The sequence below is a fragment of the Etheostoma spectabile genome, chromosome 13, assembly GCF_008692095.1.
Source record: "Etheostoma spectabile isolate EspeVRDwgs_2016 chromosome 13, UIUC_Espe_1.0, whole genome shotgun sequence".
Classification (NCBI taxonomy): domain Eukaryota; kingdom Metazoa; phylum Chordata; class Actinopteri; order Perciformes; family Percidae; genus Etheostoma; species Etheostoma spectabile.
In genome coordinates, this window is record NC_045745.1 from 10,918,832 (window position 1) to 10,943,438 (window position 24,607).

At 42.3% G+C, this 24,607-nt stretch overlaps 2 protein-coding genes across 5 annotated transcripts in view; one reads left to right on the forward strand and one right to left on the reverse strand.

The window, feature by feature from the left end:
* ppm1e (protein phosphatase, Mg2+/Mn2+ dependent, 1E) overlaps positions 1 to 12,802 on the forward strand; it is a 41,670-nt gene extending 28,868 nt beyond the window's left edge. Inside the window, exons 4-8 of one of the 2 annotated variants that reach the window (XR_004334818.1) lie at positions 434 to 622; positions 757 to 900; positions 1,952 to 2,045; positions 2,199 to 3,504; positions 12,791 to 12,802. Coding sequence is in view for 1 of the 2 variants with exons in the window: in XM_032534676.1 (XP_032390567.1) it covers positions 434 to 622; positions 757 to 900; positions 1,952 to 2,045; positions 2,199 to 3,139 (1,368 nt within the window). In the remaining variant the exon portion in view is untranslated. Of the gene's footprint in view, positions 1 to 433; positions 623 to 756; positions 901 to 1,951; positions 2,046 to 2,198; positions 10,356 to 12,790 lie in introns of those variants that run through there. The other variant, XM_032534676.1, reaches the window with a different exon arrangement.
* trim37 (tripartite motif containing 37) overlaps positions 12,357 to 24,607 on the reverse strand; it is a 25,300-nt gene continuing 13,049 nt past the window's right edge. Inside the window, exons 15-25 of one of the 3 annotated variants that reach the window (XM_032534671.1) lie at positions 24,353 to 24,467; positions 24,006 to 24,197; positions 22,828 to 22,961; positions 22,590 to 22,672; positions 20,209 to 20,439; positions 19,184 to 19,492; positions 18,069 to 18,218; positions 16,712 to 16,913; positions 16,507 to 16,598; positions 15,773 to 15,883; positions 12,358 to 12,653 (exon numbers count right to left, since the gene is read on the reverse strand). In XM_032534671.1, the coding sequence (XP_032390562.1) occupies positions 12,601 to 12,653; positions 15,773 to 15,883; positions 16,507 to 16,598; positions 16,712 to 16,913; positions 18,069 to 18,218; positions 19,184 to 19,492; positions 20,209 to 20,439; positions 22,590 to 22,672; positions 22,828 to 22,961; positions 24,006 to 24,197; positions 24,353 to 24,467 (1,672 nt within the window). In that variant the 3' untranslated portion in view covers positions 12,358 to 12,600. Of the gene's footprint in view, positions 12,654 to 13,095; positions 14,322 to 15,772; positions 15,884 to 16,506; positions 16,599 to 16,711; positions 16,914 to 18,068; positions 18,219 to 19,183; positions 19,493 to 20,208; positions 20,440 to 22,589; positions 22,673 to 22,827; positions 22,962 to 24,005; positions 24,198 to 24,352; positions 24,468 to 24,607 lie in introns of those variants that run through there. The other 2 variants (XM_032534672.1, XM_032534673.1) reach the window with 2 other exon arrangements.

Consider the following 24,607-nt stretch of genomic DNA (forward strand, 5'->3'; position numbering starts at 1 on the left):
TGCGTACACAATAAATAACATTTGCAGTATCATAGAGAAGATAAAAATAAAGCCTCCCAATAATAAATAAAACCTATAATATATAGAACTCATAGTTAAAAACAGAGCAGCATGTTTAGATGCTAAAGAAGAATAGTGCATAAATTGAAAAGTTAAAAGTGCAAAACAACTTAAGTCAGGGAGTTCATAAGCCTCACATCCTCCGGAAGAAGCTGCACTTTAGCCTCGTTAACACAAGTTGATGGAGAATCGTCAACAAATTGGAAACATACGTAAACTCTGTGACGCAGGTAAGCCACACCCACTTCAGTCGGGTGGCCAAAATTAAATGATTATGGCATTAATACTATTGCTACCTGCAGAACTGTAGTGTTAATGTGGTTATGTGTTATTTAACTTCAACCATGGCTGACTGACTGGTATTTTCACCCAGGATCAGGAGGAACAGGCTTACTTTGCCGTGTTTGACGGTCACGGCGGTGTGGACGCTGCCATTTATGCTGCCAACCATCTCCACGTCAACTTGTTCCACCAGGAGTCTTTCAGCCAAGACCCGATCGAGGCACTCTGCAAAGCCTTCAAAGTCACTGATGAAGGCTTCGTGAAGAAGGCCGCACGGGAGGTAACCTCACCTGCAAACAGTATTTAAACACAGTATTATTTACTAACACTGCTACTACCAGTATGAAGTAGGTGTGGTGCAGCAGCTGTTGGTTGTGCGAGCTGAATACTGTAACGTTTGTCTTTGTTTGGCAGCACCTACGTTGTGGCACGACGGGCGTGGTGACGTTCCTGCGGGGTCGGACGTTGTATGTGGCCTGGCTGGGAGACTCCCAGGTCATTCTGGTCAGGAAAGGACAGGTTGTTGAGCTGATGAAACCACACAAACCAGACAGAGAGGTAACTCACATACGCACACACACTCTATCTGCCATAAATCTATCATTTCCATTGAACAAAGGGTGAGATGAAGAACAATAGGTGAAAGTGGATTGGTAGATTATATAGTATCATTATTTTACATAAGTTTGTACTCTCCTGCCAAAAAAGCTGGTCTGCTGGTCTTTCATGCTTTTAGGTAGTGTAAGTCCTCGCTTAAAAAAAGATGTTATTTAGTTTTGTACATGGATAACAAAACACTGTACAATAGTTCAAGCAGACTGACGACTGAAAGGACAGAAAGAGACAAAGATCCATTCAAGCAACAGATAAATAAGAAAAGAAGAACTCAGCAGTCATTGGTAAAAGATAGAGGAAGCTTAGCATCAAAATATTTGCAGATAGGAACAACTTCCTGTTTCAGTGTGAAGTGCACAATACTGCAGTCTATAACAAGCTGGAGGTAACAGACAACGTGGTGCTTTATCAAAGCTCTTCTTCAAACTTCACAGTAAAAGCAGAAGTTTAACCTAGGGTTAGCACTGTGGGAATATCAGCTGAACATACCATAGACTACTACATCACAGTTTAAACATGTCCAATCTACCCGGTGAGTAGACTGCAGAGGGCCCAAAGAAAAACACAACAACTCAATATTTAGAGCCACGTTGCACCGTTGGGCTTCAGTAATGATCGAGGGTCACTTGTGCTTTTCTGGACTGGAAAACTAATTCAACATCCAAGTTCCAACAGTATTCTCCCATCATGTTGCATATTATGGGGACATCAACTAAATGGAAGTTTGAATCTTTTAATTCTTCATTAATGGGGCCAAAACTATTTAAAATGTAAAGAGAAGATTTAATGTGTGAATTAATCATTTTTATTTGATAAAAGGTTATATTGACTGAAAGAAGGAAGACATTAATATAACAGCTGATGCCAAACTTTGGAACAAAAGTGTACTTACAGATTTCCCTACAGGCCTTTGCACAGATGTTGTATTGCATTTTAAATTATAACCTAAAATGACATTTAACATACTTACTCTGTGCTTTGTGTGTGTCTCCAGGATGAGAAGCTGAGGATTGAGGCTCTGGGGGGCTGTGTGATCTGGTTTGGCACATGGAGGGTTAACGGCAGTCTGTCTGTATCCAGAGCAATAGGTGAACTATCGATACTCAATATACCCCACAACATACATACTCATTCACTAGACTGTGATATTTGTTTTCACTTTGTTTGCTGAAACTAGAGAATCTACCAGCTGACTGCCGGTGAGCAGACCCTAACAGAATAACTGTTACCTGTGTTGACAGGTGACTCAGAGCACAAGCCCTACATCTGTGGGGATGCAGACCATGACGTCTTTCCATTGGACGGTTCAGAAGACTACCTGATTCTGGCCTGTGATGGATTCTGGGACACAGTGGTTCCAGATGAGGCGGTGCGGGTGGTCAGCGACCACCTGGAGGAGAACTCTGGAGACACCACCATGGTAGCACACAAGCTGGTGGCCTCGGCCCGCGATGCTGGCTCTAGTGATAATATCACTGTCATAGTGGTCTTCCTGAGGGACCCGCGCTGCCCACCACCCACCGGCACAGAGGACGAGGAGGAGGGCGTGGCGGAGGGAGAGGTGGGGGAGGAGGAGGTAGCGGATGTGGAGGAGGAGGAGCAGGAGCAGGAAGAGGAGGATGAGGATAGTGAGGCAGTCAGGGCAGAGCGTGATGGTAGGGAGGGAGGCAGCACTGCGGACATGGGGGGGAAGGGTCGTGGAGGCTGGCCCTTGCAGCAGTGCTCGGCCCCCGCTGACCTCAGCTACGAAGACCGAACAGACTCGTTGACGGACAGAACTAGCCTCAGCCTGCTGGGGCCGTCCATGGAGGGCCGCATCTTCTTGACCGGGGTCTCAAGGCAGACCTGCCCCGACTTTAGCCCCGACCTTTTCACAGCCTCCTACAACTACAGAGAAAAACGCCCGCTGAGGCGCAGGTCCTGTATCCCCTTTCAGGAGGCCAGCATCTCCAGCTTCACAGACCCACTGTGGCCCCAGACATCCATGCTGTTAGGCCAGGCAGCGAGGCAAAGCCGCAGGCTCGGTCATGGTAGTCGCCGGTGGGGCCGGAGGAGGCCAGGCGCATCCAAAGAGCTGCTAGGCCTTTTACCATCCGGCCACTTGCTGCCACACATGCAGCGCCACTCCGACCAGAGGCTTGGAGTGGCGCTTCCTCACCTGCCCCACGATGCCAACATCTAAAGAGATGACCCAAACCAAACCATCTCCTTCATTTATTCAGTCTTGGCCCACACTCCACACCCACACACCTCTGCCTTCAACAACACATCTTTCTTTGATAGTAGGTAGTTGTGGCTCCTGCAGACGTAACGTGATTATTGACTGTTTGTCGGAGTGGTGCTCTCTGTCCTAAGCCGAAATGTTTCCAAACGTAAGCCGGCCCACTAAACACAAGCCCTGCTCCTTAATTCTGTAGGTGAAGCCGTAAACTGCATCCTCTCCATTGTGACCAGTGAGAATGAAGCCAGAGCTCGAAATGCAGGTTCATAAGATGTGTTCAGACTGAATGTGAAAGCAATCTTGTATGAAAGAGTTTACTGTTGGCAGTGGAAATAACAGAAAGAATGGAGGTCCAGCTAAATCTTAAATTAAATCTGCGTGTTGTAAGGTAGCTGAGTCTGTAATGGACCATGACAGCTCTTTAGTGATAAGAGAAGCAAAAGTTCTGTCGCATTTAGTCTGAACACACATTAACGATAAATTTATATGCGTTGTTGCTCAACACTCTCAGCAACGTCTTTAGACAGAAGTGATGATGATGATGATGGTTTTGAACAGGAAGAAAAGTAAGGACGTAAGTAATTTATTCAGTAGTTTATTTATAAAGCACCTTTTAAAACCAGGGTTACAAGGTGCTGTGCAACAATGACTAAAAATAGAAAGTTAAAAACAGGAGATAACAATATAAAAACAAAATAATAATAATAAAAAACTACAAACTAAATACAAATGAAGTTAAAAACGGTTTGTGATGAACTCAAACAGGATCGGCATTCTATACTTTAATTTCTCGTTACTTACTGACAATATACACACACACACATTATATATATATATATATATATACACACATCTTAAGTCTTCAATCGTATGTATCTTTAGTCTTTTCCCACATATTTGGGAAAAAAAATATTCTAAAATATCATTGTAGCATCAAGATTTCCCTTCAACTGGAACTAAAGGGCCAAAAAAAACCTTAAAAAACAACCCTAAACCAAAAGTACAACAAAATACTTTTGTGTTAATAATTTGTCTTTCCTCCTATTTAATGTCACATTCCTTTCGACACAGTGTGAGGTGACGCATTCCTTTTGTCTTGAGACAGCTGTCGAGCGACCGAGCATTACATTAAACTCTAATGGCGAAGCTTACCTCAGCAATCCTTCGGTGGCAGATGACTAAAGCTCATAGTGGAGGCCGGGACAATTGTTGCTCCTGGTTTCTGAGACTTAAGGCACATGCTGTTCTTTCCGCTTCGCCATACAGTCAATGACCCAGCCATTATCCAGCTACAGTTTGTCTACAGATAAAAGCACTTAAAACCAGATTATTAAAGATTAGCACTCAATTACCCGAATAAATGCTACATGTAGTCGAGTATTCCAGATGGGGATATACTCCTGAGATAATGTTTTTGAAAATGGAGGGGTATTTCAAAATATATTTTTGTCATACTGTAGTTGTTGTTGTTGTTGGGCCACATAGCTGTTGCAAAGTAACCAAGTGTCGTTACTTTTACACAAAAAAACACTTAATAGAAGTATTTTCCAGCAGTGCAAACCATTTTAATGTTGGGCCTGGATAGCTGAAAGCTGCAGAACACGTGCCTTTCATATGTGTTACTAAAGCCGACTTTACACACATATTCTCTAATTACTGAATTCATGTGTTAGTAATTAATCATCGAGGACAATTCTGGCTATGAATCAGGTCGTATAATGATACTGTGCCACTTTAAAGGAATAATTTAACACTTTTTGGAAATAGGTTTATTCACTTTCTTATCAAGAGTTAGCTGAGAAGATTGATAGCACTCTATAGCTGATTAGCTTAGCTTAGCATACAGACTGGAAGCAGCGGGGACAGCTAGTTTGGCTCTGTCCAAAGGTAAACATAAATGTTTTTAGCAGGATATATGTTCCCATTAAGAGCCATTCACCTAAAGACTTATAGCAAGGGAAAACCGTAAACCACTAGCTTGAAGTACAAAAAAATCTGCCAACAATTTGTGGTATTACATTTCTGTTTGTGTATGAACAAACAACATATAGCATGCTAGTTAGCGAGCTTGAACGATGCTGATAGGTGGATTTTGTCACCTTTGGACAGAGCCAGGCTAACACCAGCTAAGCGGCTGCTGGCAGTATACTAGCTTCACTTTTAGCATACAGACACGAGAGTGGTATCAAACGTCTCATCAAGAAAGCAAATAATAATATTTTCCCAAAATGTCCTTTAAGATTCATAGTCAATTCAAAAAAGATAATCTGCACTTAAGAGAGCAGGTTTCAATCTGAAAATAAAGTTGTGGTGTTAACAGCAGTAAACATCCAAGATAGTCCTCCATCGTCAGAGTAAACCACCGAGGCCGGCTCCCGTGCCCCCACGGCGCCTATTATGATTGGATCCCCCCCCCGCTGTCTAACACGCTGCTGACAGTGCTGCTTCGCTTCTGTTATGTTAGCATTAATGTTCAAACTCCTTTTATCAGACTGCACTCGTGTGTAAAACCTGGCTGAGACATAAAAGCCAGTTTCCCCATCCACATTCATTGGTTTCACATATCTAACAGCAAATTTGGCAGAGTGCCTCTTTAATGCTAATTCATAATCATAATTAACAAATGTGATCATCAAACAATACTGATTTATATAATAATATAATAATAATAATAATAATAATAGCAACCATACCCAGTTATAAACTAGCTATACTACACTTGCTAGGAAAACTTTGAAATCATAAACCCTGATTGTCACTTTCAAAGTACTTAATATGATTTGATTCCCTCTTACTGCTAAATATTTAATTTGCTGTGGGAGCAAGTGACTGTTCTCTAAACTCCTCCCTCTTTAGTCGCCAACATATTTTTTATTTAGCTATATTTTATCTAGCTAATTAGCATGATACCCAGGAAACTCATTATCCCCTGTACCCTGTAAAAGTACCTTTATATATGCCCTGTCAGCTACATACTGTACATGACACAATGGTAAAAGACGGAGGCTAAAGCTACAACGTTAGCTGGGGTTACTGGAGTGTAAACCTCCACAAATCAGAGCAGGGCTGCTAACGTTACACTGAGATATAGCAGCATCCAGTACCAGAGGGTAAATACTTCATGGTAGAAGTCCTGAAGGGGGCATTTTTGAAAATAACCTGTAACTGCGCACAATATTGTAGTCAGCGAATAATATTTTGCTTCGCTTTGGATATAACGTTACATTAGTGATACTAAGCTAGTTAGCCGGAACTGCTAACATTTACGTTAGAGATGACAAACATTCCTTACACTCATATCTTCTAAGTTTTAGATTTGGAAAAAATAAACAACTCAAAAGCAATATTGCCAACTCTTTCCCAATGAAAGTAGCTAGCACTAGCTCCAAAAGTTGCGTATCATTTTTTTTATAGAGCCAAGTGGCTGTGTTGGATAACTGTCTGCTGCTCACAGTCGAAGGGAGAGAGATTTGCGTTGTTGGCAGAAGAGCCGTGGACGTGGATTACTACAAGCAGCATGCACAGGAAGGAATAACAATAGACCTTGCTTTATCTCTTGATGGTCTGAAGTTGATAGATTTATCACTAGTCGCTTATTAGCAATTCAGTCGCTAAGATGGTCTGATAAGGTGCTAAATCAAGCGAGACAGTTGGCAACACAAAGGTCGTTATATATAGTTTGTGGAGATATTCAAAGTTTGACAGACCTGCCGGCTAATTACAGTTGCTATGTAAGCTATGATTGGGCAATCGCTGTTTAGGGGGCGGGGTTTACTGAACAGTCATTTTGGACAAAAATTCCCAACATCCTCATTCCCCAATTCTTTAGCTGATGCAGTGAATTTCCAAACGTCAGGACGTTAGTTATCATGTTTCCATCTAATTGAGAAGCAAAATTTAGGCAAACTTTTAAAATGTCAAGAAAAGAAAAGAAAATGTGAATTAGAAGCATTTCCATCAACTGGTTTAGAGCGAACAAACTAGACTAGGCAAAGCGTAGTTTCGTCACAAGTTGACGTTACGCAGGGCTGTAGAATGCAAACCGGCGTGCTAGATCAAAGGGTTTAGAAGCGAAGTTCTTTAGCTAAATGGAGAGAGGTGTAGCATTGCACAAGTTGGCCACCTGTGCAGAACACAGGAAAACCTGACGTGTCTGAGGCACAGGCAGTAGTGCACTGCAACGCCACCACGCACCTTGTGCCACAACTGTACAGCGCACTGGATGGGACCCATTCCCCGATCCTCCCCCCATCCCATGGATACCGGGACCATAGTCACGTGAGTTACATGTTCGCTACGTCACAACTTATTCGGCAAAGCGGTTTCTAACTCCCATTTTGCGCAGTCTCTTTTTCAAAAAAGGCAAAAAACCACTTTTTTTTCCCCGAATGTTTCCGTTTCCATCAACACTTTCTACTACATACTTCCAAATATGTTATAAATATGTTGATGGGAACATGACTAGAGACGGCCAGGTTCTGTAGACCGTGCCTCCCATTTCCTGCCCGTTCACACACAAAAGGTGTGGTATCAAAAACATGTGGTTCACCAGACAAACAGGTACTGGTTTAAGGGGCCATCTCCCCCCCCCCTTTCAGTCTTACTGGTAGATAGAGGCTCACTCGCCTTTAAACCGTCCTGTGGACCGACCCGTGAAGCGCATCGGCGGAGCAGAATGTTCCTCATGTGTCTCAGAATGTCCTCAGAGACTCAGTGAAGTGTGTCGATGTGAGTTGGTGTTTTTTTGGGGGGAGGTTTGTCTTCCCAAAAGGCATCCTGTCAATGAGGAATGGACTGCCGAGACCCCTCAACAAACTGAAGCCACTGGATCCCTCTGGTGGAAGTATCACTGCAGTCTCTAGAATCGTCAGTCGATACCGGAAGAAGAAAACGATGGAAATTGCAGTCGTTTCAATTCACTTAGGCACGGGTGTGTATGTATATTATGAGCGAGTGCTGGAGGAATGTAAATATAATAATTCTGTCTTGTAAATCAGCAGTTTTAATCCACGAGGCCCGACGGTTGGGTCAGATGTTGGATCTGGATCTCAAATGTCCCAGCACCAGGCTGAGGGGGGGGTGAGGACGTGATGTTGTTGAACAGCCGGAGAGGGGCTGAGTCTATAAACACTGCCGCTGCCTTCAAGAGCTGCCAAAATATTTAAAGAGGTGTTGAACCAGTCCGTCTTTCACTGGAAGAGGTGTAGTGTTCTATTGTGGCCTGGCTTCTGTTTCACCCTTTCTTACTTCTATATGAATAGTAAAAAAAATCTGGCTGAAACATACATTAAGATATTATCGGCTTAAAATACTGTATCTCCAATATGCAGCTTTGACTTTAACATTTTTTATCAGTATCTGGCTTAAAAAGAAAAAGAAAAACATCTTGCCAGTCAAATTGTAGTTTGTAGGTTTTAATTGCAACTCTGCAGGTGTTGGAGGATAAGCATGGCGTCGATTAGAGACGAGGGCCGTGAGTGAGCTGAGCTGCTGTGTTTGGAGTAAAATGGAGTTTCACTTTCAGATAACAGATTAGATCTTTTACATGGATCACTCAGGGCAGTTAACTCTAGAGAAGCAGAGCTGTCACAGTTAAAGAATTAGTCTCAGGATCTTGTTATAATGACATCAGGAGTCTTAATCAAGGAGAAGGACTAACCACATTTACAAGGACCCTATTATCCCAAGTTTAATAACCACACATTCTGTATATTAATGGACAAAGCGTCCGGTTTGACGCCTTAAACCTGCTTTCTATCTGAATTCCAGCAGGGGGAGACTCACGGGGTTGCAAAAGGAGGTCTAAATTTTGGTGCCAAAATTTCATGTAATTTTATTTAAACCCACAAATGTCAACTTCATGGTGGCTCTAAGGAAAGTCATTGGGATTCATCCTCTGAGGAACACGACTGGCGTGGCAATCCATCCAGTAGCTGTCGACATATTCCAGTTGGGACCGAAGAGGTGGACCAAACGACATCTTTTAAAAATAGCTTTAGGGCTTTTGGGTACTCTTTACAAAACTTCTCTCAAAACGATTTATATTCCTCTTGCTGTGAGATGCCTTGTCATTATAACAAGATACTTGACTGGGAAGTTGAAGCATGTACTTGTGTCCACACCTCAGAGCAGCTGCAAAGTAGTTTTCTGTCCCCTGTGATTCACTGATAGTAGTTTCACAGCAGGTGTTCAGTGTTAATGTGAATAATTCTTTGCGCTCTGGAGGTACAGTGACAAGGATCCATGTTTTACATTCACCAAAACCTTTACCTGTGAACCAGTTGTACAGCGTGACTCATCATATTGCAAACCGCCAGAAGTTGTCACTATATGAGCAATAAAAACATCAAACTCCCTGTGGTGAATCCTCTCTCTAAACCCGAGAAACCCACACTTCCTCCCTCACTCTCGCTCTGCTTGCATTAAAGAGGTTCCTCCGAGTCGGATGATGAAGGCAGCTCTCCCATAATCACTGTCTTAGCTATAGAGGGCCCCTCCATGAATCTGCACTGTGTGTCTATGTACACACACACACACAAAAAAATAGCTTTTTCTTTTTTTTCTCTGTAAGCAATAATGCCGTCGCATTAGAAGGCTCTCTGAGGGTTTGTCTTCTGCTTTAGGATGCAACAAAAAGGTTCTGTCAGCAGCAACTTAAAAGTCACAGAGCAGAAAAGCCCCCCCCCCTCCTTAGAGAATAGGATTGTGAGTCATACTATGCTGCCTGTTGTAAGGTCCACTTATCAAAGCCCTGGCCCTGTAACAAGTCTGCTGCTGGCTAGTTTTACAGTTCAAAATTCAAAAAAGATCTTCATGTTAGCGGAAAAATGAATGTGAAGTTTTCTTCTTCCCGTGATAAAGGAGACATTCCTCAGCAGTTTGGGTACATTTGACATTTTGGACTGTTGCACTTTGTTCTCTCACTGTGTGCCAACATGGCTAACGAGGGGGCGGGGGGGATAAATAACATCACTGAGAGCTGTGACTGGTCCCTTCTTCTGGTCCTCCAAGCTTGAAGACAAACCCTATGATTGGCTCTTCTTCAACATGCAGGTTAGGTTAAAAAAAACACAGTAAAACACACGTTGAGTACCTGTATTATGTGTTCCTGTAGTATATAAAATATGTGTACTGTAACTGGTGACTAATTATCATGTATATAAAGACTAGAACAATTCCTCTTGACTGATGCCTTTTCTTTCCTGAAGAGTTGTGATTGTGTGATCTCCATTTAACGACAAAAGTACATTTACTCCAGCGCTGTCGACCTGGTATCTAAAGGGAGTCGAGCGGACGGATGCAGTGGGAATGAGGCAGAAGATACTAACATTCAAACAGCTGTTGGTGACATCACAGATGCTCCATCTTTGGATTTCTTGCAGCCTAAAACGTCGTGAGACTCGCCAGACAGCGCCGTCTGTGTCTGCACAAAAAGAAACCTGAACAAACAAACTGATGTAGCGGAGAGAAACGGCAGCCAGGAGCCGGAGGGAGGAGGCTGTGATGCAGGAAGAGCATGTGGACCAGGCCTGTCTGCTGTTACATAACAGCTTCACCAAGAGGTGAGCGGTCCTCTACATTCTTTCTATAAAAAGACTCATCAATCATCATTTCACCCCACTCGTATTCTGGCTTTATTCTCCCCGTTCCATTAGTTTGGGCTTTTGGAGAAAGAAAAAAAAAAACAGGATGATAAAATTCAGAGAGAAGGAAGAAGTGAGGGTTCTTTCTCCGAGGAGCAGGAGCAGCTGGACTAGAACCGCTGTGGGATGATATTTACCGTCGCTTCTTCAGTTGTCAGGGTTTTGTTTAATGTATTCAGTCTCATCAGCCAACGGGACATCCAGCTCCCCTGAGACTTGAGGACAGCAGTGGAGGAAGTATTCAGATCATTTGCATAAGTACTAATACCACAGTGTAGAAATATGTCAAAGTAAAGGCCCAAAGGCCCTGAAAGCGCCTGCCACCTGTTGATTTAACTGGTCGATGTTGAAGCATCAGACGACGACCCAGCGACCAAAAGGTGTTCCACTGCAGCCAGAGACAGTGGCCGTTTGGAGAGAGCTAAAATGAGTAGAAAGGTCAGGATTTATTCCCCAATATTTTATTAAACAAATGATTATTAACACTAAAAGTCCTGCATTCAAAATTAGTATCAGCATCAAAAATATACTTTAACTACTAAAAGTAAAATTACTTCATATACAGAATATATAAAAAATTGGATTATAAAATGATTGATGCATTAATGTGTTCATCACTTTAAAGGTGCCCTGCAACATGTATTTCATTACTTTGTGGGAATGTCTGAAGTTCTACCATGGGCTCTAACATTTTTTGAGGAGAAAATGCCTTTGTTACCGTGGTTACCTGGTTTCCAGAAAGCCTGCAGGAAGACTCCGCTCCATTTGTTCCAGTTGTCAATAATATTCAATGAGCTAAGCTACTTAACTCTGATTGGCTAACAGCTAGCCAATGAGAGCCTGGCTATCAGCATCCTTTACCCAGCTCATGAATATTAATGAGCTCAGGCAAAATGACATGAGACTGACCAGCTGTGGTGATTGGCCTGATTTCTCCTCTTATTTCTCTCCAGTCTCTAGAGCTGACAGGAGGTAGAAGTTCATCTTCACATTCACAACATAAAAGAAACTCATATGGACCTGAAATATTTCAAAAATGGAAGTAAAAACAGTTTTGTGTGGCAGGGCACCTTTAATGTTGCAGCTGGTAAAGGTGGGAGCTCATTTTAATTACTTTATATACCGCTGGTAATCTATAATAATACAACATAAATAGCTGATTCATATTTTGTTAATTGAAAAGTAACTAAATATCTCAAACATGCAGTGCAGTAAAAATTACAATATTTACCTCAGAGATGTATTGGAGTAGAATTGTAAAGTAGCATAAAATGGAAATACTCAATTAAAAGTACCATGAAGTAGTCCAGTATTTAAGGGGATGTACTTAGTTACTTCCCACCGCTGCTAACGGGGCAAGACACGCTTCTTTGGAAGAGAAAAGCAGGTTACACGGATACAATTATAAATAACAATTAGCCTCTAATCTTTATGTACAAATCCTAATTCTACATTTGAACACTGAGACAGAGGACACGAGAATGTGGTCACTTCCAGGTTCGTAAAACACTTTATTTATTATACACTAAGGGAATGTACACGTCGAATAATGCAATGCATTCTGGGAACATTCAAAAGAAACAAAAAAAAAAAAAAAAAAAAACAGCAGCATTTGACACACAAAGCACAAATAAGAGAAAAGGTTAATAACTGGTGAGATCCTCCATCATGAACATGTAGAGAAACAGAAACAAGCACACGGACTGGAGAGGTGACACATCCCAAACATCAACTGCTCTCCAGCCGATGAGTTCAGGTTGACTTTACTTCAGTCTTCCTTCAGTCCAGCAGATAAAGACATGCACCTTCAGCAAGCTCCACGTCTGAACACACCGTAAGATATTTACAACATAAACTCATGACTGTACGATAATAGATTCTATTCTATCACCCAAAGATTAAGTGACCTTCCAAATAATAAGATGGGGCTCAATGAAGAGGGAAAGGTTCACAGTCTGACAAAGTGCAGAAAGAGTTTTAACTTCCCAGTATGTTGTACCTAAACTAAATAAGCAGAGTGTTTTCTCGGGAGTATTCAGGTGAGAATATATATAGAATAAGATCTATAATATATATATATATATATATATATATATATATATATATATATATATATATGAATAAATGAAGTGAAGCTGTGAGCCATGAGTGCAGCACAAAGCACATGTTACATAATCACACTGATTTTAAACCACTGCTGTCAAGCTCTTCAATGCAGCGCAGTTTCAACATGAAGTCTGTTCACCCAAAATTACAAAGAAAAAAAAAGAATTCTCTTTTATTTCTTGCGGTATTTAACTGCAGACAGGTTTGGTCTTATTTGTCCAAGTTTGGAGAGATCTGTCTGTGGTGTTCACAGGAAGGAAGAATTAAACGATTAAAACCAGAAACATCTCTTGCCAGGAAGAATGTAGCAGGTACTTGCAACAGTAATCCAACGCCGTCCTTCTAAACAGGTTACTTATTCTAATTCTACCGAGTACGAAGTGTGTCATAATGTTTTGCCAGTGATGTCCGAGGCAGATGTCGAACCTAAAACACCTGCTCGGACGTGGTTGAGCATGCTTCAGAGTTTCAGCCCACAGACATCCAGGTAGCAGCACTTCTGTAATCCGTGGGAGTCGGTGATCCTTTAACCTTTTCAAATGTCACATAAAGACAGATATGGTGGCTGCTGTTGTAGTTATTAAGAGAGAAGATGGGTGGTGCCAGGACACGGGTGAATGGAGACGAGTAGGTGTGGAGACTAAAGCCCAGACAGACTGAACGTAACATCAACAGCCAGCCGTTATAAAACACCGAGCTCCTATCGACAGGCTGCAGATTATATAGAGCTTCTGCCCAGACTCCTGCAAATATGCCCTGGACTTGATTCACAAAAGCATTCATACACTGAGAGGGTGTGCAGATTTGTGCAGATTAAAGTTAGTTAAAGTGACTAAAGGCCCTGCAGCTCAGGTAAAATGTAATCATTCAGGTGTGTAAAATAAAAACCAACCGAGATTAATCATCGCACCAACGGCTATGGTCGCATGTTTTCCTCTGAAGTATTTACTGAACAGTCCATGAAAGGACGGACAGAACGCACGTCCCTTATTAGAAATATAATAAAACGCAAGGTCAAGAGATACGGTGAAAATCCAATGTTAAAAGGAGGTGAAATGTTGGTTCTCTTATAAATAATAAAAAAAGGGGCAGTTTCACTGTATTCCCACAATATTACTAATATTGATATGATGTGGTCACCTGAAAATACTGGCTGTCATTATTGTTCAGGACACCAAAAGTAATGTTTCCATTTCTGGACAAGCAGGTGAGTCGTTGCGTCGTCTTCATGCATTACAAGCAGTCTCTACTCTACAGATGGGTGCAACATGAAGCGTGTGTGCCGTCTCCGGGCCGTTAGTGCGTCGCCGTGTGGCTGCTGAGGGTAAAGCAGTGTTTCAGAGGGAATCACCTGTCAGCAGGCAGACTCATGTCGTCAGACAGAAGCTGCTCTCCTGGAAGAAGGAAGAGGAGGAATAACTCATGTGAACAAAACAAATAATTTACGTCCACATATTGTGAGGTGGTTGATGCAAACGAGACACGTAAACAGCGCCTGATGTTCACCTTTTTTTTTTTTTTCAAGTTTGTGTGCTGCAAATTACTTGAACTACATTTATAACCAAATGTAAATGAACACCCAACTGTTTTTTGTTTTTTTAAGATTATTTTTTGGGGCTTTTCCCTTTATTAGTGACAGTGGATGGACATGAAAGGGGGAGAGAGATGGGGGGACAACACGCAGCAGAGGACCGCAGGTCGGACTCCAACCCGGGCCGCTGCAGGACTCTCCTACTGGGTGAGCCTGAGGCCGCCCCATGAACACCCAAATGAAGACATTTAATGTATAACACTGCAGTCATTAAATATTCAGCTCTCATTAGGTTTTTATGTTAAGCTTCTTTTGCACGAAAACACATACCTGATTAAGTTAAAGACGTGAAAAGACAGACTATCAGCCTGATTATAGCCCCCCCCAGGCTGTCAGCTCGGATCATAGACGACAATGCCCGTGGGCTGCGTCAATCCATCCTTTTATCTCGTGCAGTGGGACTTAGTAGACGACAACCGACGTCTGTGACTGACCAATAGGAGCACAGAGCGCTCCGCAAAGTGTGAACATGGCGAAACGAAAGAGGGATGATGTGAAAGATAAAGACGTCGTTGGTGCTGCCGGGGGAACGGTGACACAGACGAAAAGTTTTAGCATCTATCAGCAAATTGAGTTTTAAATCCTCCTGCGCATAAAATAATCTAAGTGTAAAAGACGGAGTTATTTTTTTTTTTTTAAGGCAAAATATTGCAAAAACGTTTTAATTCTACACAGAGGTGGGAAAGTGTATTGAGAAAAGCAAAATGCGACCGAGTGTGACAAAGACAGGCTTAGTGAATAAATGATGACTGAAGAGCTGAAAACATCAGAGGAGAACATTTCATGAATAATGGGAGAAAGCTCACAAACAAATGTTCCATCCCGCTCCATCCGTTTGCTCTTTTAATTACATCATCTTGTTGGGTCTTCTTTCTCTGCAGTATTTTTTTTATGCAGCTGACCCGAAAATTTGCAGCGCCTACTGTTCATCTCGATGGACCACCTCCTAATTTCCGCATAAAAGTAGTTGCCTACTTTCTGGAAATTTGTTAACATTTGCTCTTAATTTGGGTGGAAATCTCCCTTTTCATGGCATACATAAAAATGGTTTCATTCCACTCGCACCGCTCTCTCATTTGGGATTTTTGTCTTTCATTTAGACACAGAAGCCTTAAATCAGCTGTCTCACAGCACAACCAGGTCTGACAAATATCTCATTTAATGTAAGACATCTCAAAACTTCCACAGTGAAAAGAAGCTTTGACTGTTAATATTTGTGTGTGTGTGTGCGTGTGTGCGTGCGTGCGTGTGTACCTGTGCAGGGAGGAGTCTGGTTGTCATAGCGAGAGTTGTTGCTCTGCAGAGCCTCGTCCTCAGAGTCACTGTCGCTGCTTGTTGCTGCCACCAGGACAGACGGCGACTGATCTACAGACATGTTCAAACATTCATTAAACAAGATACTTTTTTAAGAATTCTTGTGAAAGGTCAATACCAATCGTATGTCTGTCTATTTGACATAAAGGCCTTAGCCAGCAGCTGGTTAGCCGGTTAGCTTAGCTTGTGCCTGACTATTTTCTTGCACATCTATTTGTGAGAGAGGTGTGTCAGAGAGAGTAGGTCAAAAGTTGTAAAAAAAAAATGACTGAATGTTATGTATCTATGCCTTTTTTCATGTGAAAGTTATTGATTGGTGCAGGAAAACAGTCACTTCCTACAAAACATGGCTTCTCAGGATGATACCAATGGTGGTCTAGTACCAAAGCGTTGACTACTAATAAATGTATTATTTTTTGGAAGTTAGGCAGTGTGCGGGAGTTTCTTTGCAACACTTCAGTTTTTGAAAGTAATAAACAAATAAGATATAACACGTAATTTAGAGAGCTTTAGAGGTGCTGCGAAGTTGATTTTGTTTGTGCGGGACAGAGCCAGGCTAGCGGTTCCCCCGTTTCTTATCTGAATGCTAAGCTAACTGGCTACCTTTTTATGATTGCTGCGCATGCTAAACAAACAGAAAACTCCTGAGGGTGGCAGTTAGAGGTTAAACAGACCTTGATTTGACTGTGGCTGTGCAGACGGTCCCTCCAGCAGGGAATGATGGGAGTTTCCTGAGCTTTCAGGTTCACACGGCAACATGGCTGGCCTGCAGGAGGAGAGACATTGAAGAGAGTTTATGAGAAGCAGGGCAGGAAGATAAAGACGAGATAAAGACTCAGACTACATTATTCCTGTGTGTGATTAGTCCCTGAGACACACCCCAGGCTCCTACTGCCACAGTTCTTGCTGGCAGTCATGTAGCTCGGCCCTCCCAGGGAGAAGATGTCGTCCCTGGACCCCGAGGCCGCGTACAGCTGCTGCTCCACCGAATACTGCTGCTTGGAGGTTGAAGCCTGCTGCTCTGACGAGGAGCTGCCGAGAGACACAAGGGGGCCCTGGGTGGCGTCTGCCTTCAGCACACCTGGAGCAGAGCAACACAGCGGGAAAACATCGGTCTCGTTTTGGTTTTCATCCAGGCAAACCGAAGTGGGTGTTGAGACCGAAAACAGGTCTGCATTAAAGCGCCCATTTTATGTTTATTTTCAGATTCATAGTTGTATTTTGAGGTTGTACCAGAATAGGTTTACATAGTTTAATTTTCAAAAAACACCATATTTTTGTTGTACTGCACATTGCTGCAGATCCTGTTTTCACCCTGTGTGTTTAGGTCTCTGTTTTAGCTCCAGAGTGAGACATCTCACTTCTATACTATCTATGTTGGGAGTCACACATGCTCAGTAGCTCGGTAAGATCCCATCAGCTAGATAACTTTCTCCAACTTTAGTCAGTCCAAGGCAGGATTAGCTGGGAGACTTCTAAACGAGGGGCACTTGTGGATTACCTGCAGAACAGGGACATGGAAGTAGTTCTTTTGGAGATTATAGTGAACTAGTGTGTGTTGTAGCAGTGTTTTGCCATTGAGAACGAGCTAGAATGCTACGGTTAACCACCCCATCTCGGCTAGTGACGTAGAAAGCCGTGCAGATTTTAAACAGCTCACCTGGAGACTGAAGGCAGAGGACATTCAGAAACAGGATCTCACTCAAAACAGCATGCATGTTTTTTTGTGTATGCGTGTGGAAGTACCAGAGACAAAAGATAACACCCCAAATCCCAGAAAATGTGATTTTTTTTTGCATAATATGGGCACTTTAAAAACATGTAAGGGGCTGTGTGGGTGGAGGTGTGTTGGCTCATGTATCGGTGAGATCTATCAAGTCTAGCTGGAGTAATACTGTAGGTCCACAAACCTGTTTTAGGATGTGGGAATGACTGAGCCCCTGATCATTTTATTGCTGCAACTAAGCATTATTTATTTATGAAATATCGTGAGTGGGTGGCGTGAGAAAAGTGAACGAGAAGGTTTGTAAAATTGTATAACCTGGTGTTTTGTATTCCATTTGCATTAAATTCTGTTATTAACTTATTGTTCTATATACCTGCCTACCAGTTTCAATGATTGCTTTTTAAATAATTATTTAACCCAGGAGTTTATCTTATTCTGTTTATCTGGTCATTTTTTAAACATTTGTTGTTAAAATGAACACTCACACACTCACTCACTCACTCAACTGACCCTCTGCACCTCCCAGCCCGTCTTTAAGATGCAGGCTGAGCTCTGTGGCCACGTCGCCCCCCCTCAGGTCCTTCTCTATCGCCTCTGGACTCCTCCTCTTCACCACCAGAGAGCTGCTGCTGTCCAGGACCGGAGACAGAGATTTCCTGGCTACACACAGAACAAATAGAGAAAAATATGCAATTACCTCAGATCGACTGACCCCATATAACTGTAGAATAACTTGTTAGATATTGACTCTGCTTGCATGAGTCCTGTGAGCCTGGTCATCTTTAGACTCGTCTAAAGAATGTGTGTATTATGAAAACTGGAGGTTTGTTGGAGTTCATAACATGAGATCCAAGAGAAGCAACAAATACTGACCTTCAATTACGCTTTCACTGTAAATAAACCTCATCATATTGGAACAGAAGATCCACCAATGACCTTATTTAAGTTGCAATAGTACAGCACACGGCTTTTGTGGTAAATTTGAATTTTAGTGACGCACAATCGTGCTGTTGACAAAAAGAGAATCATTTATTTTTCTAAAGAGATTTTAAAAGAAAAAGGAGCATAGTCTTTAAGATCATTCAAAATTATTATTTTTAGCTATAGTCTGCAGATGAACTCCTTTTATAATACATGTGGGACTGTTTAGTATTTTAGTTACAGTATTTGTTGATACTGTTTGCAGTGTTGAGTGTGAGCTCTTGAGATCTATGGGACACATTTAGTAGTAGTAGTGGGTTGCATACACACTGTGCAGTGTATCTAGCTCTCCTTTTCTCGCTACAGTACATTCAAACACAGACCGGAGATGTGATATCTCTGGAGGCTGATGGATCTCATGTTATTAACTCAAATTTTACAGATGAAATTCTGTGAAAAGGTAAAAGTTGAAGTTGCATAGTTTTTCCACACTTGCTATTTCCTGGTATTTTTTGAAACTCAAAACAAGCACTCTCTTCTTCAAATAGAAAAATCATGAGAATCATAGAGGCTACCTGAAAGCTGGGTGTAGCTGGATAATGAGAGGATTTTTAGCTTGTGCTTATGAAGTAACACTGGAACACTCTAAGCACTGAAGCTTTATAGAAGCTTAACGTTATTATCAGCAGTGTAGCATTCCTCACCAGGGCGGCAGGGCCTGGACCGAGCTGCCGCTGCCCGCCCCAGCAGCTCCAGCTCACTGGGCTTACGACAAGCTGACAAATCTGAATCAGCATGATGAGAGGGTACTTCCTCCACACTGAAGCCCCCTGATAGGCCAGGCCTGGGCTCTCCAGTCCCGCGAGCCTCCAGCACTTGACTCTTGACGTCAGACATCTTGCTGCGGACCTCTGCCATCTGAGCCTTGAGGCGGATCAGGACCCCCGAGTCTGGAGCCGATCGTCGCACCACCTGAGGCCGCCGCTCTCGTTCTTTCCTGGAGTGAGGATGAGCTGGAAAAGAAATGAGAGCAGCTGAAGACAATACATCTTTAATAAAGAACTGAAGACCTGCCGACACTTTAATCTCTCCTTTATTCACGTCTCAAGACAATCTCAATATCAAATGTCATAAAATCAAGAATCCAATATGTCAGTATTTGGTTACTAAATGTTTTTTCTAACTACCAAACCATGCTGCCACCCAGCTATGATCCCTATAACATGAACACACTTAGTTTGAGTGAAGTTCCTTTAAAAACACACTTCTTTAGTTCAACAAGTTGCACAACTCTTGCATTGAGACACAAACAAAACAACACAAAACATTGCTCAGACAGACACAGGGCACCTTTAATATTGTTCAGGGAGGCAAGTTTTTGTAATTGGTTTGGTTTCTTTTGATTGCTACCACCCTTGTTACATGTCTTTTGTTTATTGAGACAGAATAATCCACCCAGAAGTCTTTATATTCAACTCTTTCTGTGGCTGCTTGAGTTTTGGGGAGATTGATTTAATTTAATGCCACCTCTACACGGGCATAACACATGACTAATATGGGTAGATGGTCTCCATCACCAGAGAGAAATTAACTGAAAAATGCATTTGTTTTCCTGATGCCTTTTCCATTTGTTTTGGAGGGACCCCTGCAAGTTTGAGTATTGATAAACAGTTTAGCTGGAATGATTTGTTGTTATTTGAGAGCAGAGTGTGTGTGTGTGTTTACAGACCTTGGCTGTGCAGCAGAGATACGGGGGGCCGAGGCTGGAGGCCCCACAGAGACTCCACGCTGTTGCGCTCCTTTAGATCCAGCAGCTGGATCAGAATGACCGGGTCGATATCCAGCAGGCTGTTGCTGCCCTGACCAACAGCACCAACAGCCGCAGCTCCGCTACTACTGGCACCGCAAGGGGCAGCAGCACTGCGATGTAAGGCACACAAGGAAATGGAGCTGGATCCACCTGCAGAAGATGGAGTGTATTTGGTTCACTCCTGGTTGTACTCTTCTTCTTCATAGTTATAGCTTGTAATAATCCATGGCAAAAGGAATTATGTCTTTTGGTACATTACTTAATGACCACATGGTGCAAGGATCAGATAAGGTGATGCTCTGGTTTAAGACAGAAGGGATTAAAGTAAGATGTATCAGACCTCTTGTGTAAATCAAGAGATCAACCAACCCATCTACGGCTTCAATAGTTAATAAAAAATTAACATATTCGTTTTGAGTCTGGAAGACTGACTACTAGAATACTGAGGTTTTATTAGATATTTTGATAACTTTGTGGCGCAATCACTCCATGGCTGATGTCATGGAGGTTTCTGTAGAATAAAAGGTTCATTCAACTCTTTCTTGCTACTTCTCATCGATGCTACTTTTACGCCTGCTTTGCATACCTTGAAAATGTTCCACCCAGACCTGACTATTGCAAATCGTGTGACTTGTATAATACATAATAAACCTTTGTTATCTTTTCTCCACCCGTTATTTGAGCACACATGCTTTCTAATGATCAGTAAAACAGAAGGGATTCTCTTTGATTGGCTGGGTTCCAGCTCAATCTCAGTAAATATTAATTTTCAGAGAAAACGTGACATGATAATACAAGGCTAAACTTCATTGGTTTAACAGCAACAAACTTGATTATAAAACAAAATCCCAAAATCGTGGGACCTTAAGAATGTGCAGCAACGTTTTGCTGAGCCGACTTTAACACACACACACAAACACACACACAACACACACACACACACACACACACACACACACACACACACACCACACACACACACACACACACACACACACACACACACACACACACACACACACACACCCACACACACACACACACACACACACACACACACACACACACACACACACACACACACACACACACACACACACACACACACACACACACAACACACACACACACACCACACACACACACACACACACACACACAAGATGCTGCAAGCGGATACAGTGCACCAACAATGAGTCATCTTCTTCAGCCTTTTTCAACACCAACAGTCAAACACACTGGAGGAGCTGCTCTGAGGCCCACTATCTTATCACTATGTTCTGCTTGTACAGCTGCCAAACAACAAAAATAGATCTGGTTCCGTAAAATGTCAAATAGTGGCAGAGGCTTTTATTTACCTCAACTGAAGAGACAGCAAGGCTTTTATTTGAGGCGGGACATTAAATATTTGATGGTTACAGCTTCACAAACGTTTGTTGCTTTTCTTTGGCTTTTGCAACTTCAAAAGAATCACTTCCGGCTCTGGGAAACTGTGATAGACTGATCTTCTTATTTTAATCAGCGGATCAAATAAACGGCAGCTCTACTGCTGTTAAAGCAGTTCACCAGAAACCAGACATTTTAGTTACTCCAAACATCAGCTAAGCACAGAAAGTTAATTACAAATCATTATTGGTTGATGTCATGCTGACTCCTGCCCTGGTAAGTCATACTGGTTGGTTTGAGCACCAACTGTACAGAAGGCTTTGTGTCGCTGGCAGGTGTCTCATGGAGTGCACAGCCTCTTCAGGCCAACAGTGGGAGTGACTGGAGGACTGCAGTGCAGTGGGAGTTTTACAATCAATAAAATGGGGGGGAAATATCAAATATGTTACGTACCAAATGATTGAATGAATGAAAAAAAAAAAAATACTAATAGATTTATCTTCAAGTTATTAAATCCATGACATTACTCTGTTGTCACGCAATCACTTTTTAAGATTTATGAGCCAAAATGTGAAGCTCTGTCACTAAATGGCCACATGGAGTGTCTGCAGAGACAAATGTGTAGACGCAATGTGGTCATACATCTTGGGCTGCATGCTGACGTTCAAAGTTTGTCTGTGCCTCAAGGAAATGGGCAAATAACTATTTATGCCAATTTATGCCACACAGGCTTTTGAAGTTATGCACATGTGGAAGCCAAACTTTCCACCAAGCTGAATTCTGCTGTTTTTGAGATGAAGTATCTGCTAACAAACAGAGAGAATGATCTCTTCTGAGCTACAAAACAGAAGAAATAATTGCAGGATTTACATTTATAATAAATTATATATTTATAAATGTGGTATGAATTATACCGGTTGCTCCCGCCAAGTCATCAGGAAGCTCTCCTTCTTCAGCCTCCAGGTTCCCAATGAAGTCTACATCATTCTCTCCTGACCTGTGCAAATATACACAAACAAATAGTGGTGCATTCAGTAATTATGAAAATAATAACTTTTATTACAGGTAGGCAGGTAAAAAAAATTACCCTCTTTGTGTAACTGGAATTTCGACAGTACATCACATTAAGAGAACAGGAGAAAGTCTACTCACATGGTCTCCTCATCTATGTCGTTCTCCTCGGTGTTGCTGGTGGCCGTGGAGCTCCCCGAGGTGCTGCTGCCATCCAGCGGGTTCACCTCCTCTTCAGTCAGACAGTCCACCTCCAAGTCCCCATCGGACAGCTCCTGAACAACACAGCGACGCCATGATCACGCTAAGCTTGTGGTCTTATGGTAGAGTAGTCTATATCTACAGCGTTCCACTTCCGGGATTGCTCTGTTGCCATCGAAAATTCTGCCGGATTTCAATCTTTTAAGCCGGGTGTCGGCACCTTGTTTGTGTTGGGAATTTTAAAAGCTCTGGTGCATTTCTGAGGACTATGGTTACCTGGTCCTCAGATCTCTGCAGGGTAAATCCAGACAGCTAGCTAGACTATCTGTCCAATCTGAGTTTTCTGTTGCACGAATAAAACAACTTTTGAACGTACGCCTTCTACAAAAACATGTTCCTTCCGAAGGCTATTTTTTCAAGGCACCATGGATTTTCCTGGTGCTTAGTGCGAAAGGACATTTGTGATTGGTTTAAAGAAATGCCAATAAACCAGAGCACGTTTTTCTCTCATGCTGCAATACTGTGCGGACTAGCCAGACCCTCCTCCGCAGAGCTGTGAAGGAAGGTCTGGCAAAGCGGGACTAAAATGGTAGACATATTGCTTATTGCATATTTCTAACAGAAGAACATTTAAATGTCCCAAACATACAGAGATAGGGATGTTCTGAGTAAAATCCACAGGATGAGGGTCTGGTCCAATTAAGGCCCAAAAAACACGAGTGCTAGCTGATAGGAACATCAAACATTACTTTTTTGCCATTGCAATAGAAAGAATATTGATAAGTATATACAATAGATATTTTTATATCATTTGGATGATATATATCACCCAGCCCTAGCTGCAACCAATTGGACTTTGTTTACGCAACTGTATGAACATCCCACTGCACTAAATGTAAACACTGGGACCGATCCGAATGACAGCCAGTAGTTTCAATTAAGTTACAGAAGAGCATTGCATTCAGGATAAAACATTGGAAAGGTTACATCATAATTTTAAGACCTGGATGTGGTCGTCATGATATAAAAAGAAGAGAATTTTTTAAAGATATTGTTATGCAATTACGAGAAAACGTCTCCTTTTTTCCCCCCCCTTTGGTGACTGCTTTCATTCTTACATTTGAGTCATCGTGCTGCGTCTTCTCTTCTTCTTCGCCTTTTTTAGCGTTAGCCAACGTGGTCTGGATGTCGTCGTCGCTCTTCACAGAGCGAGGGTCTCTTTCGGAGGCTGTGGGGCCTGCGGTGAGCCTCATCTCGGGGGGCGAGGAGCTGCGCGACGTCTGACGGCGAAACAGCTCAATGGCCAACCTCTGCAGTCAAAGATTAGATACATTTTAAATAAATACATAGACACTTTTTCTTTTAACGTTTGGGTGAGCAACATGATTGTTGTTGTATAATGACCGATGTTCTCACTTTGAAGGTTTAAAAACTAAACTATAGAAGCACAAAAAACACACGGGACCTCTTTGAGGTTGTTGATCTGCTGGATGTAGCCGCTCTGGGCTGACTCCAGCTGGCTGATGTACCAGTACTGATCTCTGCACTTCTGGAAGAAGGTGGGTGAGCGAACCTGGTAGCTGTGCAGCACACACATGAAAACACACCGTTACCCTTCTGACAACAGAACTGCTTTACTGCTTGTTTCTATAATATCAGTCATGCAGGGGAGCATGCTCTCCAGTGTGTGTGTGTGTGTGTGTGTGTGTGTGTGTGTGTG